Source organism: Colius striatus, chromosome 1, assembly GCF_028858725.1.
Source record: "Colius striatus isolate bColStr4 chromosome 1, bColStr4.1.hap1, whole genome shotgun sequence".
Lineage (NCBI taxonomy): Eukaryota > Metazoa > Chordata > Aves > Coliiformes > Coliidae > Colius > Colius striatus.
Window position 1 is genome coordinate 92,226,572 of NC_084759.1, and position 23,202 is coordinate 92,249,773.

The following is a 23,202-nucleotide window of genomic DNA, read 5'->3' on the forward strand; positions in this document are numbered from 1 at the left end:
AATCTAAACCTTCCCTGATGCAACTTGAACCTATTTCCTCTTCTTCTATCACTCATTACTTGGGAGAAGAGATTGACCCCCACCTCACTACAGCCTCCTTTCAGGTAGTTGTAGAGAGTGATCACGTCTCCCCTTGGCCTCCTTTTCTCCAGGATAAACAACTCCACTTCCCTCAGCCGCTCCTCATCAGATATTCTGCTCCAGACTCCTCACCAGCTTTGTTGCCCATCTCCAGACACACTCCAGCACCTCAACGGCCCTCTTGTATAGCGGGACCCAAAACTGAACACAGCACTTGAGGTGTGGCTTCACCAGTGGCTATTGATATGAAGGGGAAGGACAGTGCTTTGCCGTTTCTTGGGCTCATATGTGAACTGGCCACCCTTCAGGCTGCATGTACCTTTGCGGAGCTGGGAAGGACAATCATTTTCCTGGTCCTGCTGGCCACACTATTTCTGATACAGGCCAGGATGCCATTGACCTTCTCGGCCACCTGGGCACACTGCTGGATCATGGTCAGCAGACCAACACCCCCAAGTCCTTTACCTCTGGGCAGCTCTTCAGCCACACATCTCCAAGCCTGTAGCATTGCATGGAATTGTTGTGACCTAAGTGCAGGACAGGGCACTTGGCCTTGTTAAACCTCATGCAACTGGCCGTGCTTTGCCCTTTCTTGGGCTCATATGTGAACTGGTCACCCTTCAGGCCGCACGTACCTTCGCGGAGCTGGGAAGGACGGGTGCAGTACCGGCAATGGCCACCGGAGGGCGGCGCCGGCCCGTGCCCGGCGGCCTCACAGAGGGGGGTCTGTGTGCCTTCTTCAGGGTGATCTCAAATTCCGGGCTTGGTTTTTTTTAGGAACAGGTTGGAAAGCTGCTGGTTTTCATAAACCCGTAAATTTTTCATAGGTCATTGTGTCAGCGTGCACTTTATATAACACTCAGAAATGACTGGGTATAACATTTTATGGGTGGAATAATGAATATGTTAAACCTTCCACTCTTTATTTCTTTTTTTCCCCTAGATCATTGCTGCTTGTTTTCTGTGCACTTTGAGTCTTTCTAGCTAAGTAGATTTTATACCTTTCTGATGAGCAACAATAAATACCAGAAAAAAAAATTAGATAATCTTAACACCTCACACAATTTCTTAAAACATGGATGCAAATATTTGTAGGGTTTGTCAGAAGAAAGCAAAATTAACTTTTTTCTTATTATCACTTAAATTTTTCAAAACCAAAAACGGTTTTGGAAAAAAAAATGATTAATTTATCTCTGAACTGACATGCCTCTGGATTGCTTCTGTTGGTTTATTTTACCCTTCAAAAACTCTGGAAATCTACATTTGGAAGTACAGAAGACTGAGTTTTCTTCTCTCTTTTTTCTTGGTTTTTTTTTTGCATGGTGTGTTGTTACTTACTTTACTAAGAATCACCAGATATTTTTTAATTTCTTTATTTAATTTTATCAACTCATGCGTACTACAGAGTCCTGACACTCAGAGGCCTGTATTTCAAATTACCAAGTGAAAACTTAAGCAATTTGATAATACACAGACAATACTAATGTAAATTCTCATCATCGCCATGAGAAATTTAACACATTCTCCATACCAAGTAGGTCCTTTTTTCTAAAATTCCACTGGAACAAACAGAGTCTCCTTCTGTGCTTATAAAACATTTAACAAAATGGAATGTAAGTGCTGGTTAAAATTCTGTAAAGTTCAAGAAATTTTGTGAAGTTGTAGAAAACTGAAAGCAAATTCTAGCAGTGTTGCCTGCAGGTAATTCCTTTAGACCTTCTGAAAGCATCCTACAAAGGAAGCTGTGACAAGCTCAGTTACCAAGGAAAAATATATTCAAATGAATTTAGAGAGCACTTGAATGTCTGATTCCTAAATGCTTTCTTGGTAAACGAAGCCATACGGACAGGCAAACAAGCCCTGTAACCAGCCAAGCTACAGATGTCATTGTGACAACTTGTGCATCTTTTAGCAAGATCGTTTTACACAGTATGTGCAAATATTTTGTATCTAAGTGAGCTTTCTGTTTTTAAACTAGTCTTTCTTATCTGCTGAGCTTTATGCAATTCTGCCTATAGTGACCCATACTGTAAAACACACCTGTAGAGCCTCCAGTGACATCCCCCCTATGATGCTGTAGAGGTTAAAGGAGGAACATTGCCTGCAGTAAGAACAAAGTGAAGGATGGCAACTTATCAAAGATATTAAGATGCTTTGCAGCAAATGAATGCTTGGGTGAAAAAGAATGGTTGCTGAGTTTAGCTTATTTCCGCCCTTTTTCTTATTACATGTCTGGAGAATTTATTAAAAATGTAACAAGAAGATGAGTAAAAACAAAAGTGCTCCTCCCTTTACAGATATATGCAAACAGCTAATACATTCCCTTTGTATTAAACTAACACAAGTCAGGAAGATAGCATTGGCCCTGGAGAGTGCTGAACCCCATGTCTAAGTATTCCAGGCTTCTGTTTGCCATTCACCTATGGTCTAAACTCTGGAGTTGGGGATAAAACTTTCTGCCTGATCGCTGCTAGTCTTTAGAGCACTCTATTCCTCTTTATGAACTCGCTATCCCCCCTTTTTGTAGCACAGCCAACCTTCATGCTGAGTGAGGATCCCTTGGGGGCAGCAGCTCCCATCTTTTTCACATCTATTCCAATGTAGCAATGGTAAAAAAACAGTATGTACACACACACAATACTGAGGAATTTATGCTGCTTTCACCAGCCCCTCAAAAGAAGGCGAAGGAGTAGCTGTTTCCTCATATTTGCTGAGGACTCCATGTCTGAGATCCTATTGTTTACAGCATCACACTTGGAGCAGGCTATAGTGCTTCTCAAGGAAGATATCACTCAATTTCCTTATAGCAGCAGGTATTTTCTGGGTTAATTCAGCAATGGTAGTATCCTGCTCTGTGAGAAGGTTTAACTGCATGCTTGAGTTAGAGATGTTAACGTCACCTTTTTTTTGTCTTTTTTTTATTTTAACCTTTTTTTAAATAGACTCTTGGGATTCTGTTCAGAGAACCAAAGATGTTTCCCCCCAGCTAAACCAAGCCACTATCATTGACCTCCATCCTTCTTCAACTTACAACATTCGTATGTACGCCAAGAATCGCATCGGCAAGAGCGAGGCCAGCAATGAGCTCACCATCACGACTGATGAAGCAGGTATGCTCTGATTTTGTAGTGTCTAAATTGGGCTCTTTGATGTGAGGAACATTTACTTGAAATGCTGCTTATGTTGCTGCAGCTGCATCGAAAGAAACAGTTAATTGTTCCCATAAAACATTGTGACTTTTGCAACTTCATCATGCAGGCCTGTAATTAAAGCCATTCAGTGGCATCTAGTGGTCAAAGAAGACATTGTGCTACAAATTTTCAGCCTGAGGTTCTGGAAACGGCACACCTGTATCTACAGTCAGGGAACTCAATCAGCAACATACCATTTTTAGTGGTGGTTCTTCCCCTGTGGGTCGCGCAGCTTTCCTTAGATGCACAGATGTTAGTATAGGTAACTAATTTAAGACACTCCATTTGGGAACATTGATCTACATGAATCAAATCTTCCTTTGAATATTCCATCCTCTAACCCCCTCATCATTTAATTTTCTGATCACTGTAAAATCAGTTGACTGTCATCAGTTGATGTCATTTCCCTGTTCTTTATTGCTTATATTCTTCTGCATGGTTACAGGTTTCTGTACCAAGAAAGCTGTGCAAGCATTTTCACTTCAATGGCTGGAAGCAGCTGCCTTCAGATGCCATCTTATTTTTATTTCTTAGGGCTAGCAGAAGTGGTAGATAGATAAGGACAGCAAAGTCTTGTACATGCTACCACATGCAAACTCTTACATGTTATATGTGACAGTGAAAAAAGACATGAGTGAGGGCTACCACTTTCTATTGCAGCAGTTAGGAACAAAAATGCTGAACGGCCAAAAATGCATCTGCCAAGCCTACATTGCAGTTATGTACAATAGACAATGGTGTTGAGAGTAACTCAAGCAACATCAACAACTTTAACCCATCAAAGCTGGGGTGAAGTTACTCCAAAATGTCTTGACTAGATAAGAGTTTGGTCATTTGTATTTGAAAGCACTTTTTTAATCTTGTGAATGTTATTTTTCTAATTGTCTTACACTAAGTCAGCTATGCTTACTTCTTTGGGGACAGCAATGCAAGTGTCTGGGTGGCAGTGTCCTGACAGTGAAAACCCTTCTTTGTGAAGATTCATGTTGGTCTAGGCTTTGCACACTCAGTGACCAATTTTCAGTTCAGCTCATATGACTACAAGTATGTAATTCCCACTAATTTTCTTCATGAGTGAATTTAGTACAGTGAAAATATACCCCTTATCATCATGTTTTTGGCCTTGACAGGACACAAGGGCTGTTTTTTCATCCTAGGAAGCCTTCAGTGAATGACTCTATTAATGGTGAATAGTTTGCTTACAAAACATTTATCATTTGGTCAGGGATTTTCTCTTTCTTTGTTTAATGAAAATGTGAAATAACTAGAGAAAACAAACTATCCATTCTTCTATCCAGCATCATGTGTCCCCAAAATGCCTGTCTTTCCTTACGCATAAACATCAAAGCAAAGGAAGGGGTCTTGGATCTATTCTCTCATTCTCTCTTATTCACTCATCCTTGGAATATTTCTTGCTGTGTTTTTTCTGGCTGATAATTAAGTTGTCAGGATCAGCAGCTGGCCTTAAAATAAAAAAAACCCACCAGCTTCCCCACGAACAGGGTGGAACCTTAACAACACATTTTATTCAGTTCTTTGTAACCAAGTTTCAGAATAATTGATCCTTTTGTCGCTGTCTTTTGAGGTACTGTCTATTTGAAAAAAAAAGACCAGCAGTGTGGAACTGTGTTCAAAAGTCACTGATCTACCTAGGGAACAAATGGAAGTGAGGAGGTCAGGCTTAGGCAGAGCATGTGATGTTTGTCTCCTGGGTTTTGATTTCAGGTGGTGTGCAATGCCATTTTTTCATCACTGTTTACTTCTGTGCTCTGCTTTTACAACAAGAAAAGGAGAATAGCATGGGTGCAGGGAATGAGAGAGAAGGTAATGAGAAGGGAGCAAAATAAAGGTGTAAGACAATATAAGAACTGAACAACTCAAACCATGCTATTGGCAAGGGGGCACAAGTTGTGTATCACATATTACAGTAACCTGAGTCACCCAGCACTAGCTATTAGAATGAAAACTGTACATGGTCTCTGTGCCAAAGGAATAGTCAAGCATGGCATGATTTCAAAGCTTACAGGCCTCATCTTTGCCTTCATACAACCACATTTAGCTCCTATATTGGAAAACAGACTCCAAGTGCGCACCTGCACTAATGCTTGTCAGAAAAATGAAAACATAGTGGCTGTTTAATACTGAAATCCACAGAGGAAGCTGGGTGTTGTGGTGGAGGCTCATCTAGGCACAAAGGACCATGACCAGCTGTAAGTATCAAGGGGCTTTGGAACTCCCTAAGGACAGGGAGGGTTCACTCACCACTTACGATCTCAGGCAAAACAGACACAACTACTCAACTTGGGGAAGAAAATTAAAAAATAAATTTAATCCACCACCAATCAAAACCATAACAAACAGAAAACACCACAGAGTGGCGTGATGATGAAGAGCACAACTGGCCTTTTAATACCAACTTCCTTCTACCCCTCCCCTTTTCTGGGGCTCAGAGCCATGCTCTTGCTGTCTGTACCTTCTCCCGAGTGGTGGGAGATTCAGTCCTTTCCAATGGCTTCTGCCACTTCTCTCACCTAGTCCTCCCTGCTCCAGCACAGGGTCCCTCACAGGCTGGATAGCCCTGCATGGGCAGCTCTGCTGTGTGTTCATCCTGAGGGCTGCAGCTCCTCTCTGCCTCTCGTGTGGGTCTCTGCAGCCCACAGGCTCTCCAGCATGGCCTGTGCCATGGCCACCTCCTCACACAGTCTCTCGCCCGTCCGGGCGCACTCACACGGAGTTTCTGGTGGCTCTCAGTCCTGCCATTGCCCTCCATGGGTTGCAGGGGTACAGCCTGCATTCTCACCATAGGTTGCAGAGGGGTCTCCAGTCCCTCTTCCCTTCATCCTTCTCTGACTGTGGGGTCCGAATGATCACCTCCATCTTGTCCCACTCCTACACCTCCTCTTGTGTCCAGATTTCTCTTCTTAAATAGTGATCACACAGATACCAGATGAGCCCAGCTGGGCTGGAGGTAGGTCCACCTCAGAGATGGGAGATGTTTCGAGAACTGTTTATGAGACCAGCACTGTAGCTCCTTCTCCCTGTTACCAAGCAAAAGTGACTCCACCTATAATACTGGACTACCTGGGTTTTCTTTATGTCTTTGTCACAAACTTTGTATGACATTAAGTATGTAAAATAAATTACTTCTTATTTAAGATATCATCATGGTATGCTGGGAACAGTTAACTACTTGGATCTGCAAAAACTTACGGGATCTTGCAAGAAAGGTCAAGATTTTAAGGAACAAATTTAAATCCCATTTTTGTGATCAAATACTATCCTTATATTCCGCTACATTATAAAGAACCTAGAGAAATGGCATTCATGTTTGTCATCAGCAGGGCAGAATCAAGGACAGGATTAAAAAAATTCACAGAGATCTCATTTTTGACAGTGGGTTTTCTCCTCTTTTTCTTCCTGTACAGTAATGGAAATAAGAATGGAAATAAGGTTCTTTCAACCTTTGGAAATTTCCTATATGAAGGACAGTCAAGAATGGCACAGAATAGGGCATCTGCAATAACTTAAACATATTATAAGCTGTATTCTGGCTCTCTCTGCTTTCATCAGTTAGAGCAAAATGTTCTGGTTCCTATCATCAGAGCTGTCATTTACTACTTCTCTACTTTGAACAGCCCCATCTCACCCTTTTTATTGCTTTACTTCCTTTGTCATACTATTAAACTTAAATACCTTTTACTGAAGCCACATTTTTCATCAAGGGAACCCTCTAGAGCAGCTTGAGATTACTCCATTGCTTCCTTCAGATCTTTCTTTTACAATGATTTACCTCACTGAGCAAAAAGTTTACTTCACATCTCTCCATTCAGTCCCAGTCAGTTCTTGATCTGCTTTGTAGCTCTCCCACTGACAAGTAGGTTTCCCCAGACTGATAGCCATTTTTTTCATTCTTCTTTAAAGCATTGTATACACCTTCAGCAGAGTAACAATAGTAAATGAAACTCCCCATCACTCAGGCAGGAGATGTAGCATACTTTTTCCATCTGGAAGTTATTTTTTGTCTGATTTCCTGGCCTGGATACTTAACACTGAGGAATGGGGAAGGTAAAGTGTGCAGGTCTTTGTGTATAAAATATTTGATATTTATTTGAAAGCACTCAGTCTCTAGTGACAAAAGCAGATCCCACTGGAAAGTTTGTGACATGACGAAGGCCTTCTGAAGAGCCCTCGTCTCACCTGCCTTCAAATGAGTTCTGCTGCATTTCTATCACCTACAGGGTTCTGACTGTTGAAAATGTCTTCCTTATTTACAAAACAGTAACAATATTGTGAGCATATCACTGAACAACAAAAGTCACTATTATTCATGCTTCTTTTATTTGCCGACTTGCTATGCTTTGATTTGAGTTGTATTTCACTGCTAGCCAGAGATGACATCTGAATAAAGAAGATGCTAAGGTCTCATTTTGTTTGATATAGTGTCTTCAGATTTCCACATGATATTGACTAAGTCCAAATCTCAATGGCAGTGGTGTGTTAAGCTGGTGACATACCATGTGAAATACTGAATTCTATATATTGCGGGGGCCAGTTTTGATCCATCTGTTTTCTCTCTGCAGCTCCTGATGGTCCACCTCAGGATGTTCAACTTGAGCCTATATCTTCACAAAGCATTAGGGTCACATGGAAGGTAAATGTACACAGTGAACAATATAGACTCTAACGGTATTTTGGTGCAAAGAGGTACCACTGATGGGAGTATTATAAGTATGGATCAGTTATTTTATTTGGGAGAGACCTTGCAGATAGCTTTGCTGACAAATTTTATATTGGCCATTGACTCGTGCATTATGCAAGGAAAGAACCTTCCATTGGAGAGTAACAGCAGCAGCCTCTTGCCTACTCTGATAATAGCATTCCCTACTTAGAATCATAGAATGGTGGGAATTGGAAGGGACCTTTAGAGATCATCTAATCCAGCCCCCTTCTGATTTCTATAATAAGGCTTGGAAAATGAGCATTCACAGAATTTCACTGTGGTTTTGGGCAAAATTTTCCCAAACTATTGGAGCCATTAAGATTTTCTTTTTTTCCCGTTGCAATGGACTTTGGGATAGAGCTTTATTGAAGACATGTCTGTACAGAGACAGCAATATAGTCTAGTCTCTGAGAATTGAGGAATCAAAGCAACTGATTTTCAAATATAGACAACCAGTATTGTTTAAAAATCTGGCACATCTTCTGACTCAAATGATTTTTTCAAGATTTTGCCCAGTGTTTTGACAATCACGGAATGTTTGAAATGCTTTCAATATGATATCAGAGGTACTTAAACCACTTTTTAAATATTTTTGTTCTGTGTAGTGCTTGTACATTGTATCAGACAGAATAAAGCTATCTAATTACAGTAGTTTAATCTCAATATGAATTCCAAATTGTACTGATAATTCCATATATTTAACATTTTTTAAATATGTAGCTTTAAGTGCTGGAGTAGGATGACAGCATAATAGTCATTCATTTCTCTAGTGATGTTAATTACTCCTGCAAATGTGTATTTTGTCACATGATATGGACCATCCAGAAGTCAGGACACTAACAATGAGCTGCAGTTTATTGACCATATAAACAACTGCAGGCTAATTTTTAGTTGTTTATTTATATAATAAATAACTGTCATAATTCTGTGTTAGTTTTGAGTTGATTCCTGAAATACGGGTTTCTATACTGCCCGATCTCCATACAGTGCAGCTCGACATATGATTACTGAGATGTCCAACTAGTACAGAGAGACCTCAGCTGTCAAGATTTTCTGAGTTTGTTTAAAAATAGTGCATTAAAAATTCTATTCTGGTGAGATATTTCAGTGTTAAGCTTCAAAAACAGTAGCCTTTACCAAACCTCTTATGCACATCACAAACACAATGCTGATTCTTGGATCCTGTCCACATATTAAATTTATATCAGTCTTGATTTTCATCAAGTGGTTTCCAAAAGTGAAAGGCAGGTGGTCACTAGCCACAGTCTTACCTGGTGGTTGAAGTGAAACACAACGATGTTCTTGTAAAAGGTATACATGGAGCGTAGATTTAAATGCAACACATTATTAGCAGAGAAAAGTAAGTAGCTATTGGAGCAATACAGAGTACACAGTGATTCTCAACAACTGAAATGAATGCTTAATGGGTTGTTTCTTTTTAAAGCACTCAAGAAGTGTGACTGACATCAGATCTAGTCATCTATAACCTCCAAGCTTCTATGTATGAACTTGTTTTTATGGTTGTACGGGTAGGCAGGTTGAAAGGCTTTGCTAATACAAGCAAAATTTTTAAAACTCGACATTTAAAGTTCACTTTGGGGGATATTTTCAAAAGCAACAAGAGAAGATATGCACCATTGGTTCACTGCTGGAGTTTATAGCTGACATTTGTGATTCTGAGGATTTGCCATTAAATTTTATAGATACAGATGTGTGCAGGCAGCTACAGGACAAACAAAATTCCCATACCTACATTTCAGTGAGTGTCCTGATCTCTAAGTATTGTCTGGGGAGTGGAAGCATATCAAATGAGCAGCTGAAAATGTATTCTCAAGATTATGTTTGGAATTTGGTTTGTGGATATTTGTAGGGTAATAATCAGTATCTAATATAACAAAACAATGACAGAAATGAGCTGTGTATTGAACTCCATTGTATACTCCATTGCCCTGGCAAGTCTCATGAGCTAGTTGTAGAGATGGATTTTCAGAAACGTAGTGAGCTTACATTGTGACCTACTTGTGACTTTAGAACCCATGCAACACATATTTAGATCAGGAAAGGTAGGTCTATGCTCTCAGACCTGTACACCACCATGTGAACCTGTTGCTACTGGCTATGTAAATGCAGGCTAGATGTTTGGAGTTTGCTGCAGACTGTACTGCCAGACTGCACGTTCAGCCTCCAAGGAATACCCCATCTCCTTTGAATCTTCAAGTTATTATTCCTATAGACCCCATCTCCTGTGAACCTTCAATGCCTATAGACCCAGTCTCTGCACAAGAGTCACTACAGCAGTGTCCTGTAGCAAAGTGCTAGGAAGGTGCTGCTGGCTCTAGTCAGAGGTAGCCTATGACCCTACCATATCACAAGACTCCATGAAGTGCTGTTTTGCAAGCAACAGAAACTCTGGAGGTCTGCCTGTGAAAGGACGGACAGCAAAAGGTCCCATTGGCACTTCACTGAAATTCTGTTCGTTGTGACCTTTGTGCTGTCAAGCCCCTTTGTGCTGAGCTTCATTTGCAGTCATTGCTTTATCAGCTCATCTGATGAGTGCCAATTTTCTTTGTGGTACTGGTCATAGTTGGAACCTGATTGGTTTCTTTCACCTTCAAGCTTCTTTACAGACAAAGGTAGTCACTGATCTGCCTTCCTGAAAGGCTCATGCTTGTGTAGTCCTTTAGTTGTACTGAATTTATATAATTGAATTGTCGTAGAAAATTTATAACAGTTGATTAAGAAGCCTTAAACCAAGAGCCATTTGCTTCTCTTGAATTATTGTAGTTCTTTCCTCGACAGAGCAGTTTTAGTGCATTACTCAAAAAGACACTTTAAGATTGTCCCACAAGACATAATGAATCTTATGCTGGATCCTGACTTTTGGGTAGGTCTCTACTGCTGTCCAGAAGGCACTTGTTGCATTGTGCAATACAAAGTACTGAAGAATACAGGAATACCCCAGAAGATCAAACTTATATTGTCATGGAGGGGAAAAAAAAAAGGAAGAAAATAAACTCAGGAATAACTGGGTCATTTTCATTTTGGAGCATTTGCCGTGAAAAACCTGTGGTGACATTGTACAAATAGGATCGTGTTGAGAACCACAGTTATATAAGGTGGCAAACCTCATTTAAATACAGACAGTGTCAATAACAGCAAAAGGAGCAGAGAATAACATACCAATTAATTTTCGTCATGTATTAAGTTCTATTTCTGTAACTTGCTAGAGTTGTTAATCTTCCTTTAAAGTTTCTCTTAGCCCACTTTTAGAAAATTCTAGTTAAGCAAAGTTTTATAGGTCTGTGATCTACTTAATCCCATTTCTATGTCCACATAGAACATTGGGTTTCAGACTGATTTTTTTTAAACATACTCAGGACATTTTGGTAAAGTGCCGCATAGAGAATGGCAGTTAAACAGGAATTCTCATTTAGAGAAGAGCATGAAAATACTCATTATTTTTCCTTGTACTGCTTTATGAGGTAAATGAACCCATTAAATTTAGGCATGGGAAATATTCCTTCTCTTTATGCGTATACACATGCACACAACTATAAAATTTCACACTTTATGAAGTCATTGATATCCTGTTTTACAAATATTGGATTCTGACAGATAAGCAGTAAGATCAGGGACTGCATTTTAGTTTTTTATAATGTTCTATGACTACTAACAAGGTTAATGATATTTTTCCCATGAGCACTTAGCCATGGACAAACATCGCTTCACTGAATTTTCTACCAAAAATGTGTCTATACACAGAAGGTGTATATTTCAAATATGATTTATTTGTGAAAAAAATCAATCCAAAACAAAGTATGTAGACAGTACTAACAACATTTCAAGTTTTGTGGAGCAATACATTTCAATGCTCTGTTCTGAAGTGACTTCCAACATCTATATTGTCTAATGTTGCAAAGTAAAAGAAAAGTTAAATGTTGATATTTTATTGAAATAAAAAATTCCTGTGACCTAAACCAATTATGTTGCATGAAAAAACCAAAATTTGGCATTGTATTTCAATTCCAAATGAGAAAGTATCTAATTGCAGAATTCCCAGTGAAGGGGCTATTCTGGCTATAGTCATGCTCTGAGAACATTTCAATGCGTAGTAAATGCATGGTTCAGTTTTATCATTACGTTCCATCTGTTTTACAGTACAATATTTGTGTTCCAATATATGTGCTATATGCTTCTGTAATCTATTATGTACAAGGCATATGCACACTTTTTATTGCTATACAGTGCATGTCTTATGATATGTAGTGCGTGTACATATAGCCGCTTAATGTATGCTGTGCATGGCAATAGGCAACTTAGGCTGTTACAAAACAATAACTCCTCTCCATTATGTGGTGTGTGTGTTTTACACATGTTGCTTATGATTTCAAAGTGCAATGTGTGTTTGTAGCAACAACTTTTGTTCAAAATCCACTCATGGTAGCTCATGGGAACGTTCCAGTTACAGACTTAAACTAGGAGAGACTTTATATCTTAAGACGTGCAACAGTGCACATATTAATGTTTGAGACAAAAAGTGTTCATGCAGACTGTTGAAGATTTGCCAAGGTGTGACGGGATCCAACACTGATGGAGAGAACTGATATCCTGGCATGATTAAATTGTGCCTCCACATTGATACACGTTTAGAAAAGCAACAGTGATCTGTTATCTGAAAGAAGTCCTTACTGTACTAACACTTATGTGAATTATCTGCTGCTTTGTCCAAACTGTTTGTCCTTCAGTCAATTTGAAATGTTTAGATTATGTTAGTTCAGTCTTTTTGCCTTCTCTCATCTACACTGACAATGCCTATAAAAATGTGTGAGCTACACAAAATTCTGTGGCTTAGAAATAGAATTTTAAATCCTTCAACTAATGAAACAATTCACCCTGAAATATTCAATTATTTAAAGGTTATTTTCTTCTCAGATGGAATGAAACAGCTTTATCTTATGAAGATACTTGAATCTCAAACAAACAAAAAAATTCTGATCTTAGTTTCCACCGCACAGTCCAGCTTAAAAAGACCTATCTTTTGTAGTCATTTGAAGATCATGAAGCCATGTTCAGAATAGGTAATGCACCTGCAAAGTGTTTGATAATAAAATATCTACATGTTGCTAAAAAGGACGGTGTTTTTTTTGACAACAAAACATAGAAATAGTCAACCAAAAAACAATTACACTCTTAGATTCCAAAAACATAGTTCTAATCCTGGCAGTGAGCCTTACAAGGTGCTCAAGATCTGGATTTAATTCAGTCATCTATACCTGAATGGACAGCACCACACTTAGAATCATAGAATCGTCAAAGTGTTTTGCTTAGAAGGGAATTTTAAGATCATCAAGTCCTACAACTAACCTAATGCTACAAAAGCCACCACTAGACCATGTCCTTCACCACCTCATCTACATGGCTTTTAAAATATCTCCAGGGATAGGGACTACACCACCTCTCTGGGCAGCCTGTTCTAGTGTACACCTTTCTCAGTGAAAAAGTTCTTCCTAATCTCCATTGTAAACCTCTCCTGGCACAACTTGAGGCTATTTCCTCTTGTCCTATTACTTGTTACTTGGGAGACCAACCCCCGCCTCACTACAGACTCCTTGCACTCTATATGTGATCATGTCTCCCCTCAACCAAAACTGCAGCAGCACAGTGGAATTTATATCCTTGCTTCAAGCTTTACTTCTTTTCTGAAGGTGTGAGGGAGAAAAAAATAATCAGTCAGATCCATCCAGTGATGCATTTTTCAATAAAGAGAGGGTAGTGGCTTTTGCAGAGCAATGATTTGTTGTTAGTGGATGAAAGGCCAATTTCACACTGGTTTTATTAGTTTCAGTGAGACTTTAGTCCAGTGTCCTATAAACTTACTGAAACAGACAGATCCTATGGCAGAAAAGAGGATTCTTCTTGAGAATGTGTTCCTCAGTAGATTTAATGGGATATAGTAATGACAGAAAATGCTGCCTCTGCCAGATTAACTCGTTGCTAACAAATTGCGTCACAAAGACCTTTTTTATGGGTCAGTGGGACATATGAGCTTGTGTGAATCTGGTGGGAATTTGAAAGAGGTTTGGAGGATTTGAAAGAGGTTTTTATCAGTGGATTATAAACTGTGCCTTAAAATATTTATACTAATTATACCTCATATAGGTAGAAAATCAGATAGGAACATTATTACGTATTTAAATTAGTCTGATACTATTTAAATGGAATTTAAATGGATATTTCTGTCAATAACAGGCTTCTATGAGTTGTCAATCCTTATTTTACTCTAGACTATATTATGTATTGCAGAGTACAGAAATGATTTCCAATAGTCAGATACGGGGACTTTTGCAGTAAGACTGAGAAATACGGTACATAATTGTGGCCAACCGTTTTATGCTGTCCATATTCTTGAATGCCAGATATTGTACACCTTGTTTTAGTAGCTATTCAGTATGCAAATCCCTGCTTTCCAATTAATTATTGCCTTCAGCACTCATTATCTAATCATCTTTCTACACTACACACTGAATGAACAAAAGCATATTTCAAAGCATAGCGTAAAATCTTCCTAATGCATCTAGCTGAATAAACATATGCGACTGCCTTCAACAGATCAATAAAGGCCTTACTAAAGCTTTAGTGAGTGAATGGTACAGGCTTCTGGCAAAAACACAATTAGTAGTGAATAGTAGATCTGTAATGCAAATATACCCTTACCAACTCAACTTTGATTGATTCAACTGATAAAAGAGTAAAACATTAAAAATTCAAATTATAACTAAAGAATATCTTCTTATCAAATCTTTCTGTGTATGAACCATATAAAAGTCTTTCTTTTAGCAGGAATGCACAAACTAGAACTGCACCTGAAATTTATATATCATAGTAAAATGTTACTGCTTCGTGTTCAAGGAGTATTTTTGAAATGTTTCCTAGAAATAAACTTGCATTTGGTAGTAAAAAAAAAAAGACTTTGTGTATATTTCAAAAATTTTAAGGGGAACTTCACGTTCAAGGCATGTACTTGACATGTAATCATTCATTTTCTGTTCAGGCTCCAAAGAAGCACTTGCAAAATGGAATTATTCGTGGATACCAGATAGGATATCGGGAGTACAGCGCAGGAGGAAATTTCCAGTTCAACATCATCAGCATTGATACCACTGGGGACAGTGAGGTTTATACGTTGAATAACCTGAAAAAATTCACCCAGTATGGCATGGTAGTCCAGGCTTGTAATCGGGCTGGAATAGGACCTTCTTCTCAGGAAATCATCACCACTACTCTTGAAGATGGTAGGTCCTTGGAAAACAGCTGCCATGGAACACATTATTATTTCTTTATTTCTTTTTACCTCTTATATTCATTGCTTGATTAGTTATTATTATAGTGGGGATAATAGAAGATCAGACTTTATAGGTGTTATATAATAAACAGCTAGATGGGAAGAGACTGGAAAATAGGTATGAATGATTTTCATTGCAAGAGATGCAGAATCATCCAGGTAAATAAATATAACTCTACTAATGTGATATACATTGCTGTGAATGACTAAGATCATAGCTTTCATTAAGGCTCTGGTGTCTACATATTTGCAAATTTTGTGATCTCATCATAACTTCATGGTGACCTCGTCATAGTTTTGAAATGCTAAGAACCCTGAGAGGTGAAGTGATACTTTTAATTTTGTCAGTTTTCTTTTGTTTTCAAATGAATCTGATGTGAACCCTCGAGCTCTTTTACTGCATAATCCCTTATTTTGTCAGCATAAAGAGAGATGCATGGTTTTTTTAGATATCTCCAAACTAATGAGAGTAAAATCATTGTTATTTCAGACAAAATTCAACCTGTCTAATCCAAGGAATAATTTAGGGTTTTTTTTTTTTTTCTTTTCCAAGCTGCATTAATAGTACTTCTCAAACAATGAGAGGGAGTCCTCTAGTGGAAAAAGAGAAGGATTTCATATCAAAAAAAAAGGCCTGATATTTTAGAGTATAAAAGCAAATAAAGGAGAGTGTAGGTCATGTTTTTAGTTACTGTAAACTGGCATCAGTGTGCTGAAGTCAGTGCTAGCTAGGAATCTGACTTTTTATGTGGGGTAATGCAGTAACATGCATAAAAAATTCACAAGAGCTATAGATTTTGAAACATATGCTTCATGGAAGGCTGGTGTTTTACATTTTCTCTAAATGTTTCTAGGCCTAGACAGATCCCTTCCACACCTCAGAAGGCAGTATACTCACACATGCATGTATTTTGTACTATAACAAATAGTATTTTTCTCTTCAGAATCCAGCATGTTTACTTTTCCTGGCAGTGGGTTTTTTTGATCATTACTCAATTTTGTGTCCCTTTGAGAATTAAAGATATCATGAGCTTTAAAAGCAATGCAGAACACTAATACTGCTGCATTACTTTGACACTAAATGGTCTACATAAAACACCTTAGATTTTGCTGACTTTTCCAAATTTTTTTAAATGTCAATGAAAATATTTTTTGAACATTTTTTCCAATATTTTTAAAAGAAGTGCCCACTTTCCTCAACCATCATTTGAAAGAATTGTTCAGACAGATGGTAATTTTTTAAACTTCAAAAAATATATTTTAATTGCTTACAGAATATTCTATATATTTCATCACTAGGATACATTTGTCTTTCCAAAAAAAAGCAACACAAAATCTATTAAAAGACCAGTCAGCAAGTGGGGAATCAGTACATGAAAAGATCAACTGCCCCGGCAGAAAAATGCAGATTATAGCAAGAATTTTAAGGTTTTTCATTCTTAACTGTATGTAACTGCTAATTAAATAATAAGTGGTGGGTTAGCAACAAAAATTGAAAGAGTAGCCTAAAGGTAAACATTTGAGTTGTATTCATCAAGTTAAAAATGGTGAATATCTCGTTTCAGTGCCCAGCTGCCCTCCAGGGAACGTGCAAGCCACTGCCACATCACCAGAAACCATCTCTATTTCTTGGTCAACGTTGGCGAAAGAAACTCTGAATGGGATTCTGCAAGGATTCAGAGTTATCTACTGGGCCAATCTCTTGGATGGAGGTGAGAGAAATCAGACTATTACCAATTAATATGCCATATGTGGCTTGTGTATTAGTAGCTGCTGTGAAAGCATTGTACTGCTTTTTCTCTTTGGTTTAGATGAAGCTTCGTCTACGTGTGAAGGAAGCCATTTTCCATAGAGCTTTAACAGAGCAGCATGCATTGCAAAGCTGCCTGGAGGTGCCCTGGAGGAAGGCTTCCACCATAGACTTACCATTTTACCTAAAATGACTTGAGCAAATTCCGTCTCTGTTACGAAGTCCAGCAGGTTTCTCTTATAAAGAAAGATGATATGAACCTAGAACATACCTGCCCAGACCTGAGCTTTATTTTAGTGTGGTTGGCTTTTGGTTTACTTAGCCAATCACCTACTTGAGAGGTTATTGCTTGTTTTTTTGATAGGAGCCATTTCATCTCCATAGCTGAGGGCAAAAGAAGTAAATGTTTTTGGAAAAGGCCTCTTTTTTCTATTTTCACATTGGCCTCTTCTGTTGTTCTTTTGTTTTGTACTCTTAGCATAATTCCTAGGGAAGTAGGCTCCTGAGCAAAGAATGAGTGAAAGGCTCAAAGGAGACATAAGATACCTTGCCAATCTGTAGTTTATCACATGATGATAATTCTATGTGTGATCCTTTCTTGTAAGTTAAATGTTAGTAGGTTTGAGATACAGTAGGTTTGAGATGCACACGCCATTACTTCTACTTGTCCTGCTGAATTCTCACAGCTCTAGGGCAATGCTGTCACCTTTCTTTTGCTTGCATCCTTCAGGATCATAGTTCACTCTAATATGCAACTGTCTTGCAAATCTTGGCTTCTGTAACTCTGGCAAGGGGAACTTGGAGTGGAATTGTAACCCAGATGCCCACTGTTGCTGCTGGAGTAAAAAACATTTGGAAATAAACCACTAATTCCTTTGTAAATTGAAAAATAAAGATGAAAAATGTATGAGAAGCATACACAAAAATGTAGACACAATGGACATCAAGTTAAATGTTTTCAGTGATGACTGTAGTCTTTGGATGAGATCCTATGTGAATCAATGCATGTCTAAGCTCCTATATGATGTCCTACAATGTAATGAAAAAAGGTGATGTTCATGTAGTGCTTAAAAGTGGATTTTCTTCATTTTTTCAGCTTTATTTTCTGCCCTAAATAAGTTTAAAGCTTTTTTGCCATATGAGCTTTACTTCTTAGCTTGCTACAAAAAAAGATTCATATGAAGTGCACCCTCTTTCTGCAAGTAAATCTGATTTGACGTGTTTAAATCTGTTGTCAGTTGCTATTGCTGCCATCAAGTGCTTTGCAGCAGTACTTGCTACATATTTTAACATAAATGGGAGATTTTCTTGTTTTTCCTTATGAGAATCAAACCCAGAAAATGTTTATGAAGTAACTGACTTTCTCACTTTTGCTTTAGGGAATATTTTTAATAATATCTTATTATTATCTATTTTTTTAATGAAAAATTATATTACTTGTAGAAATTTTCAATTCTCTTCCCTACATTTAAAACAACTTTTTCAAAAAAGTTTAAAAATGAAAACTGGATCTGCCTTGAATAGTAAGAAGTCAGCACATACACAAAATTATTTTCTTTTATAATTTATTGCCATTTTATAATAATGAAGCATTACTTCCTCTGGAAAACCCTTTAATCCACAAAGTTTCCACAGTAAGTATCGATAGTTGTTAGAAGACTGAACTTGACAATAACTTAATTTCTCTTTTATTCTATAGAGCTAGGAGAGATAAAGAATGTCACTACTACACAACCATCACTAGAGCTTGATGGCCTGGAAAAATACACCAACTACAGCATTCAGGTGTTGGCTTTCACACGAGCTGGAGATGGAGTGAGAAGCGAACAAATTTTCACCCGCACTAAAGAAGATGGTAAGGAGTAAAGATTTTCCATTCCAACTTCCACAAAGTGTTTGTATGTCTCAGACATTCAAAATAGTCCAAATAACATGCACAAACATACAGAGTGATATTTCTATCTGAAGGTCTTGAGCTAGGGCACATGGAGAGGGGTATATGCTCACAGCTTTGGAAACATCTGACTGTATTCAAGAGTCCAGGTAGGTAAACCAGAATTTTGTAGATACTGTTAATTATATGAGCAAGTTTCTCCCTTTCTTTTCCCCTCCCAAAATATTTCAGGATCTTATTTGAGATTTTTGAGAGAGTTTCAGTTAATTCTTTCAAAGTGACTGAAAATGGGGAAAGGAGGAAAGACTACTCTGGAATGGTCTTATATAACTTACATACTTCTAAGAAGAATTTTTGCAATATATATGTATATAAAATTCCATGAAACACCTCTTCTCTCAGAAGCAAAATAATGAACAAAAATCTCTTGCCTTATCTCTTGCCTTTGTTCATAGACCAAAATATGGAAAATTTAAGTCCTAATGCTGAAAATTTAGGAAACTTTAAAAAACACACAGGCACACACATTAATAACTTTCTTTCAGCTTTAACTATGGAATTCACTTCAGTTTGCCTCAGTAGGACACTATATACTAATCTATTTCTCAAGGACTAGAATTTCAAATTGAGGGGGAGTTTTGTCCCTAACCTGTTTAGTGCCTTGAAAACCCCATGAGATGTACAAATACATCTTTAGATGCCTAAGCACTTTTGAAAATCTGGATCAATAATTTTTTGGCAGAAGTTAAAATGCACACAGTCCTAGCAATAGAGTTCTTGGACTGATGTTTGGTTGGCAAATTCTCCTGTGAGTTATACAGTGTTTTTTTAAAGAAATTAGTCAATGAACTTTTCTTTATTACTTCTCCAATTTACTGGTCATTCATGAATATATGAATGTATTTGTCAATTTTTTTTCATTTTTAATAAAATTTACAAGTGCTAAGAGAGTAGGTTCAGTAGATTAACTGACTTGATGAATGTTTAGCAATTTTTTGCCAATAAAAAAACCTTGATAAATAATATTTTGTCCAAGAAAAAAATAATTCTGAAATTGACATACATTGTAAGGTCTCCTGGCACAAACTGTAGTTGTATCCAGGGAATGCAGAACAAATTAAAATTGGACATCTAAAATTTTCTGTTGCCTGTGGAATGAGTTATTTGTTCCTTGTTCTCTTTTCACCTGCTTAATATTTCCCATTACTTTGCTCTAAGTTGAATTAACAGCAAAAAAGATGAATGCCTTATAGCCAAGAAACACAAGGAAATTTAGGCATATAGCAGTGATATTAATGTAGGTCTATGTCATGGTTTTGCTAGATGTAGATATCACTGTGATCCTGCATCTGCTTGCAATACTGGCTCTGTTTAAAACTATATCAAGGTAACACACCTAGTCTGAAACTGCCAAGGGCAATTTACTCATCTATAGACTCATGTGTCTTAAACACTAAATGTTAGGTCATTTTGATCCCACTTTTAAGTCCTTTAACAACTACTTTGGAGCACCTAAGTCCCGAGTCATATGGTCTTGAGACACCCAGTACTTGGAGGTAGATGGTTTTATTTCAAAGAAAAAAATCTAAAAAAGAAAAGAACATTAAGATTCCTGCTGCACTTCTGAGTTAGTTTTTGTCAAGTAGATCCCAGCATGGCAAGTTTTCCCTGAATACTCTCTGAACATAAAAGCTCACCCCAGAGCCTTGGGACTGGGACTTAAGCCACCAGCAGATAGGGAGTTTGTCCCACAGTGCTCCAGAAGCTCAGAGACAGACTGGTCTTGGGGACAGATACTTCATATCAGAGCACCACTGAGGACAGCAAGAATGTACCCACTGGTCTATACCTTTGAGCAACATTGCAGCAACTGCTGCCTCAGGTGTCAAATTTGCCAGCCAGTCCAACACTGGGATTGGACAGACAGGTGGTAGACATGGTGTGAGCAGTATCCCTGTTTCTCACTGGGGGCAACCAAAACATAGTCTACTGCTCCCGAAAGATTGTTGACATCTAAATAAGACCCTTCCCCTGCTCTAAAAAGGATCAGATACATGTCAGCCATTGCTGATATTTACTAAACCTTTCTCTAAACTTTACAGTGATGAGGACTCCATAGCCTCTCTAAATATCCTGGACCAGTTAAAGATCCACTGTAATCCAATTTATTTTGCTGCAGAGTGGATTGAGTACTTCCCTCTGCCCTGCTTGCCAGGGAGAATGGTAGATAACTTTCTGATTTAGAGCAAGTATTTCCTATCTGAAGGGTTACTCTGCCCATTTCTCCTTCTCCCAACACATACACTCAACCATTTCCTGTGACCTGTCTCCAGTTTGCAACAATTCTGAAACCTCAGAAGGCTCGAAACAATTTGGGTTTATTTAAATTTTTTTTCTTCTCCCTTAACTCACTTCTTTCTAAATTTTCTTCTCCTTAATTCTTCGTGGCTCTTCTGCTCCCTCCCTTTCTGAGATCAGATAGGTCTTGAGATGTGGGAAACACATAGACTTAGACTGTGTTTGGCTGCTGTGCAAATGCTCATCTTTCATCTTTAATCCTCCTGGCAACTCAGTAGTAATTCACCCCAAGGCAGTGAGACTAACCTTTTCAGATGTTTCCTGATGCCTTGTAAGGGTTCCACTCATTAAATCTTTTGTCCAGAAAACTAATCTGAAAAGTGTTCCAGAAAATACAACGATTTCATGGTTTGCTTCAGCTTCACAGCTTTTTATTAAGGACAGTAAGGGTTTAATATATAAAGGTCTGCAGTTAAACAGAAGCCAAACCAAAGTCCTGGGTCTAAACATCCTTAAGGCTGTGGAAGTTAAATGGGAAAAGAGCATTCACATTGCCAAACTATATGCATTTAACAAGTGCCTTACTCCTTAGAAGAACGGACATTTCTTCTGTAATTTTCCAAGGAAAAGTCTCCTGTAGATGATTATTCAGTAGGACTAATTTCAGAGCACCTAAAGGATCATCTCCTAAAGTTAATTTGAACACTCTCTTGGCATGTGAAATAAAAATAGTAATTTAAAGGGAACTTAGATCAGGAAACCTTGTATCTCTACTCCCAGACTTTCTTTGGCTAAAACTATGACACAAGATATTCTACCGTTTTCTAATAAAATCTGTATATTTGAGATATTTTTAAGTGGCTGCCAAGCTCTCCACATATCACTGATGAAGGTATAACACATCAGTAATTCCTTTTTCTTTTTTTCCATTGCTTTTACATGAGGGGAAACTTTGTAAAATCAATGATGCAGTGTGTTCTCCTGCTGCTGTGGAAAGGCAGATGGTGGCCTCCTGTGATTTTCTGTTGGTGTTCAGCTAGGGACATCAGGCCAACGTTTCTTTAGCAGGCTTAAAATCTCCAATGTGGGAAAAATAATATTAGGCCAGGGAGTGAAGCAGTGAACCTGGATGAAATGAATTGACACTTTGATTTCTTGTAATGTTTGATACTGATTTCAGACACCAGAGGTCAGACGCTGCTGCTGATCAGCTTAGGAAATGGGAGCAGCTCTAGAAAATAATAGGAAATGAGCTTTCCTTTCAATGTGATCATATTTATAGGTTTTGTCTAGCTTTTTTTCCCCCATTAGCCTTCAGAAAAGAAAAAAAAAAAAAAAAAACACAAAATACCCAAAAAAGGCAACTGTTCTTGAAGTTCTTTCCAGCACAAAAGTAAGCCAAACAGAAATGTCCAGTTTTTAAGAATTCATTGTGGTTTTGTCCCCTACCCTTTCCACTTCATGATTCCTAGTAAGCTGCTTGTCGTCTTCACCTGAAGACTTAATAGATCATTAAAAAATAAAGTAATTCTTAAAATTCTCTTCCTCAGTTTCAAAAGCTCCATTGTGTAGCCGTGGGCAGGGGGAAGAAATTCCCTCTCTTTCTACACTGTGAATGTGATATGATAAAAATATAATTAAGACAATGAATTTGTACAAGCCCAACACAGGACACAGCACTTCAGCCAGCAGCAGCACCTCTGACCTTGGGCAGATCAATCCAGCAGAACAGAGTCCCCAGAGTACCCTCCCAGGGTACTCAATTGCCTTCTGCAATTGGCAGGTTGGCCTGACATAGCTGTTTTTTACCCAGTATCTGACAGAAGTTGCTTCTGGGATTTCTGTGACACAAGAGGATGCAAGAGGTTTTTCTCTTCTATTGGTTTCCCTTGGAAAAAAAGTGTTCTTATGCACAGAAAGCTGTTT

General features: G+C 38.2%; 1 protein-coding gene across 2 annotated transcripts in view; it reads left to right on the forward strand.

The window, feature by feature from the left end:
- DSCAM (DS cell adhesion molecule) overlaps positions 1-23,202 on the forward strand; it is a 390,325-nt gene that overhangs the window by 283,471 nt on the left and 83,652 nt on the right. For both annotated transcript variants that reach the window (XM_061988625.1, XM_061988624.1), the window contains exons 13-17: positions 3,024-3,191; positions 7,853-7,923; positions 15,044-15,284; positions 16,900-17,046; positions 18,784-18,939. In XM_061988625.1, the coding sequence (XP_061844609.1) occupies positions 3,024-3,191; positions 7,853-7,923; positions 15,044-15,284; positions 16,900-17,046; positions 18,784-18,939 (783 nt within the window). The remainder of the gene's footprint in view (positions 1-3,023; positions 3,192-7,852; positions 7,924-15,043; positions 15,285-16,899; positions 17,047-18,783; positions 18,940-23,202) is intronic.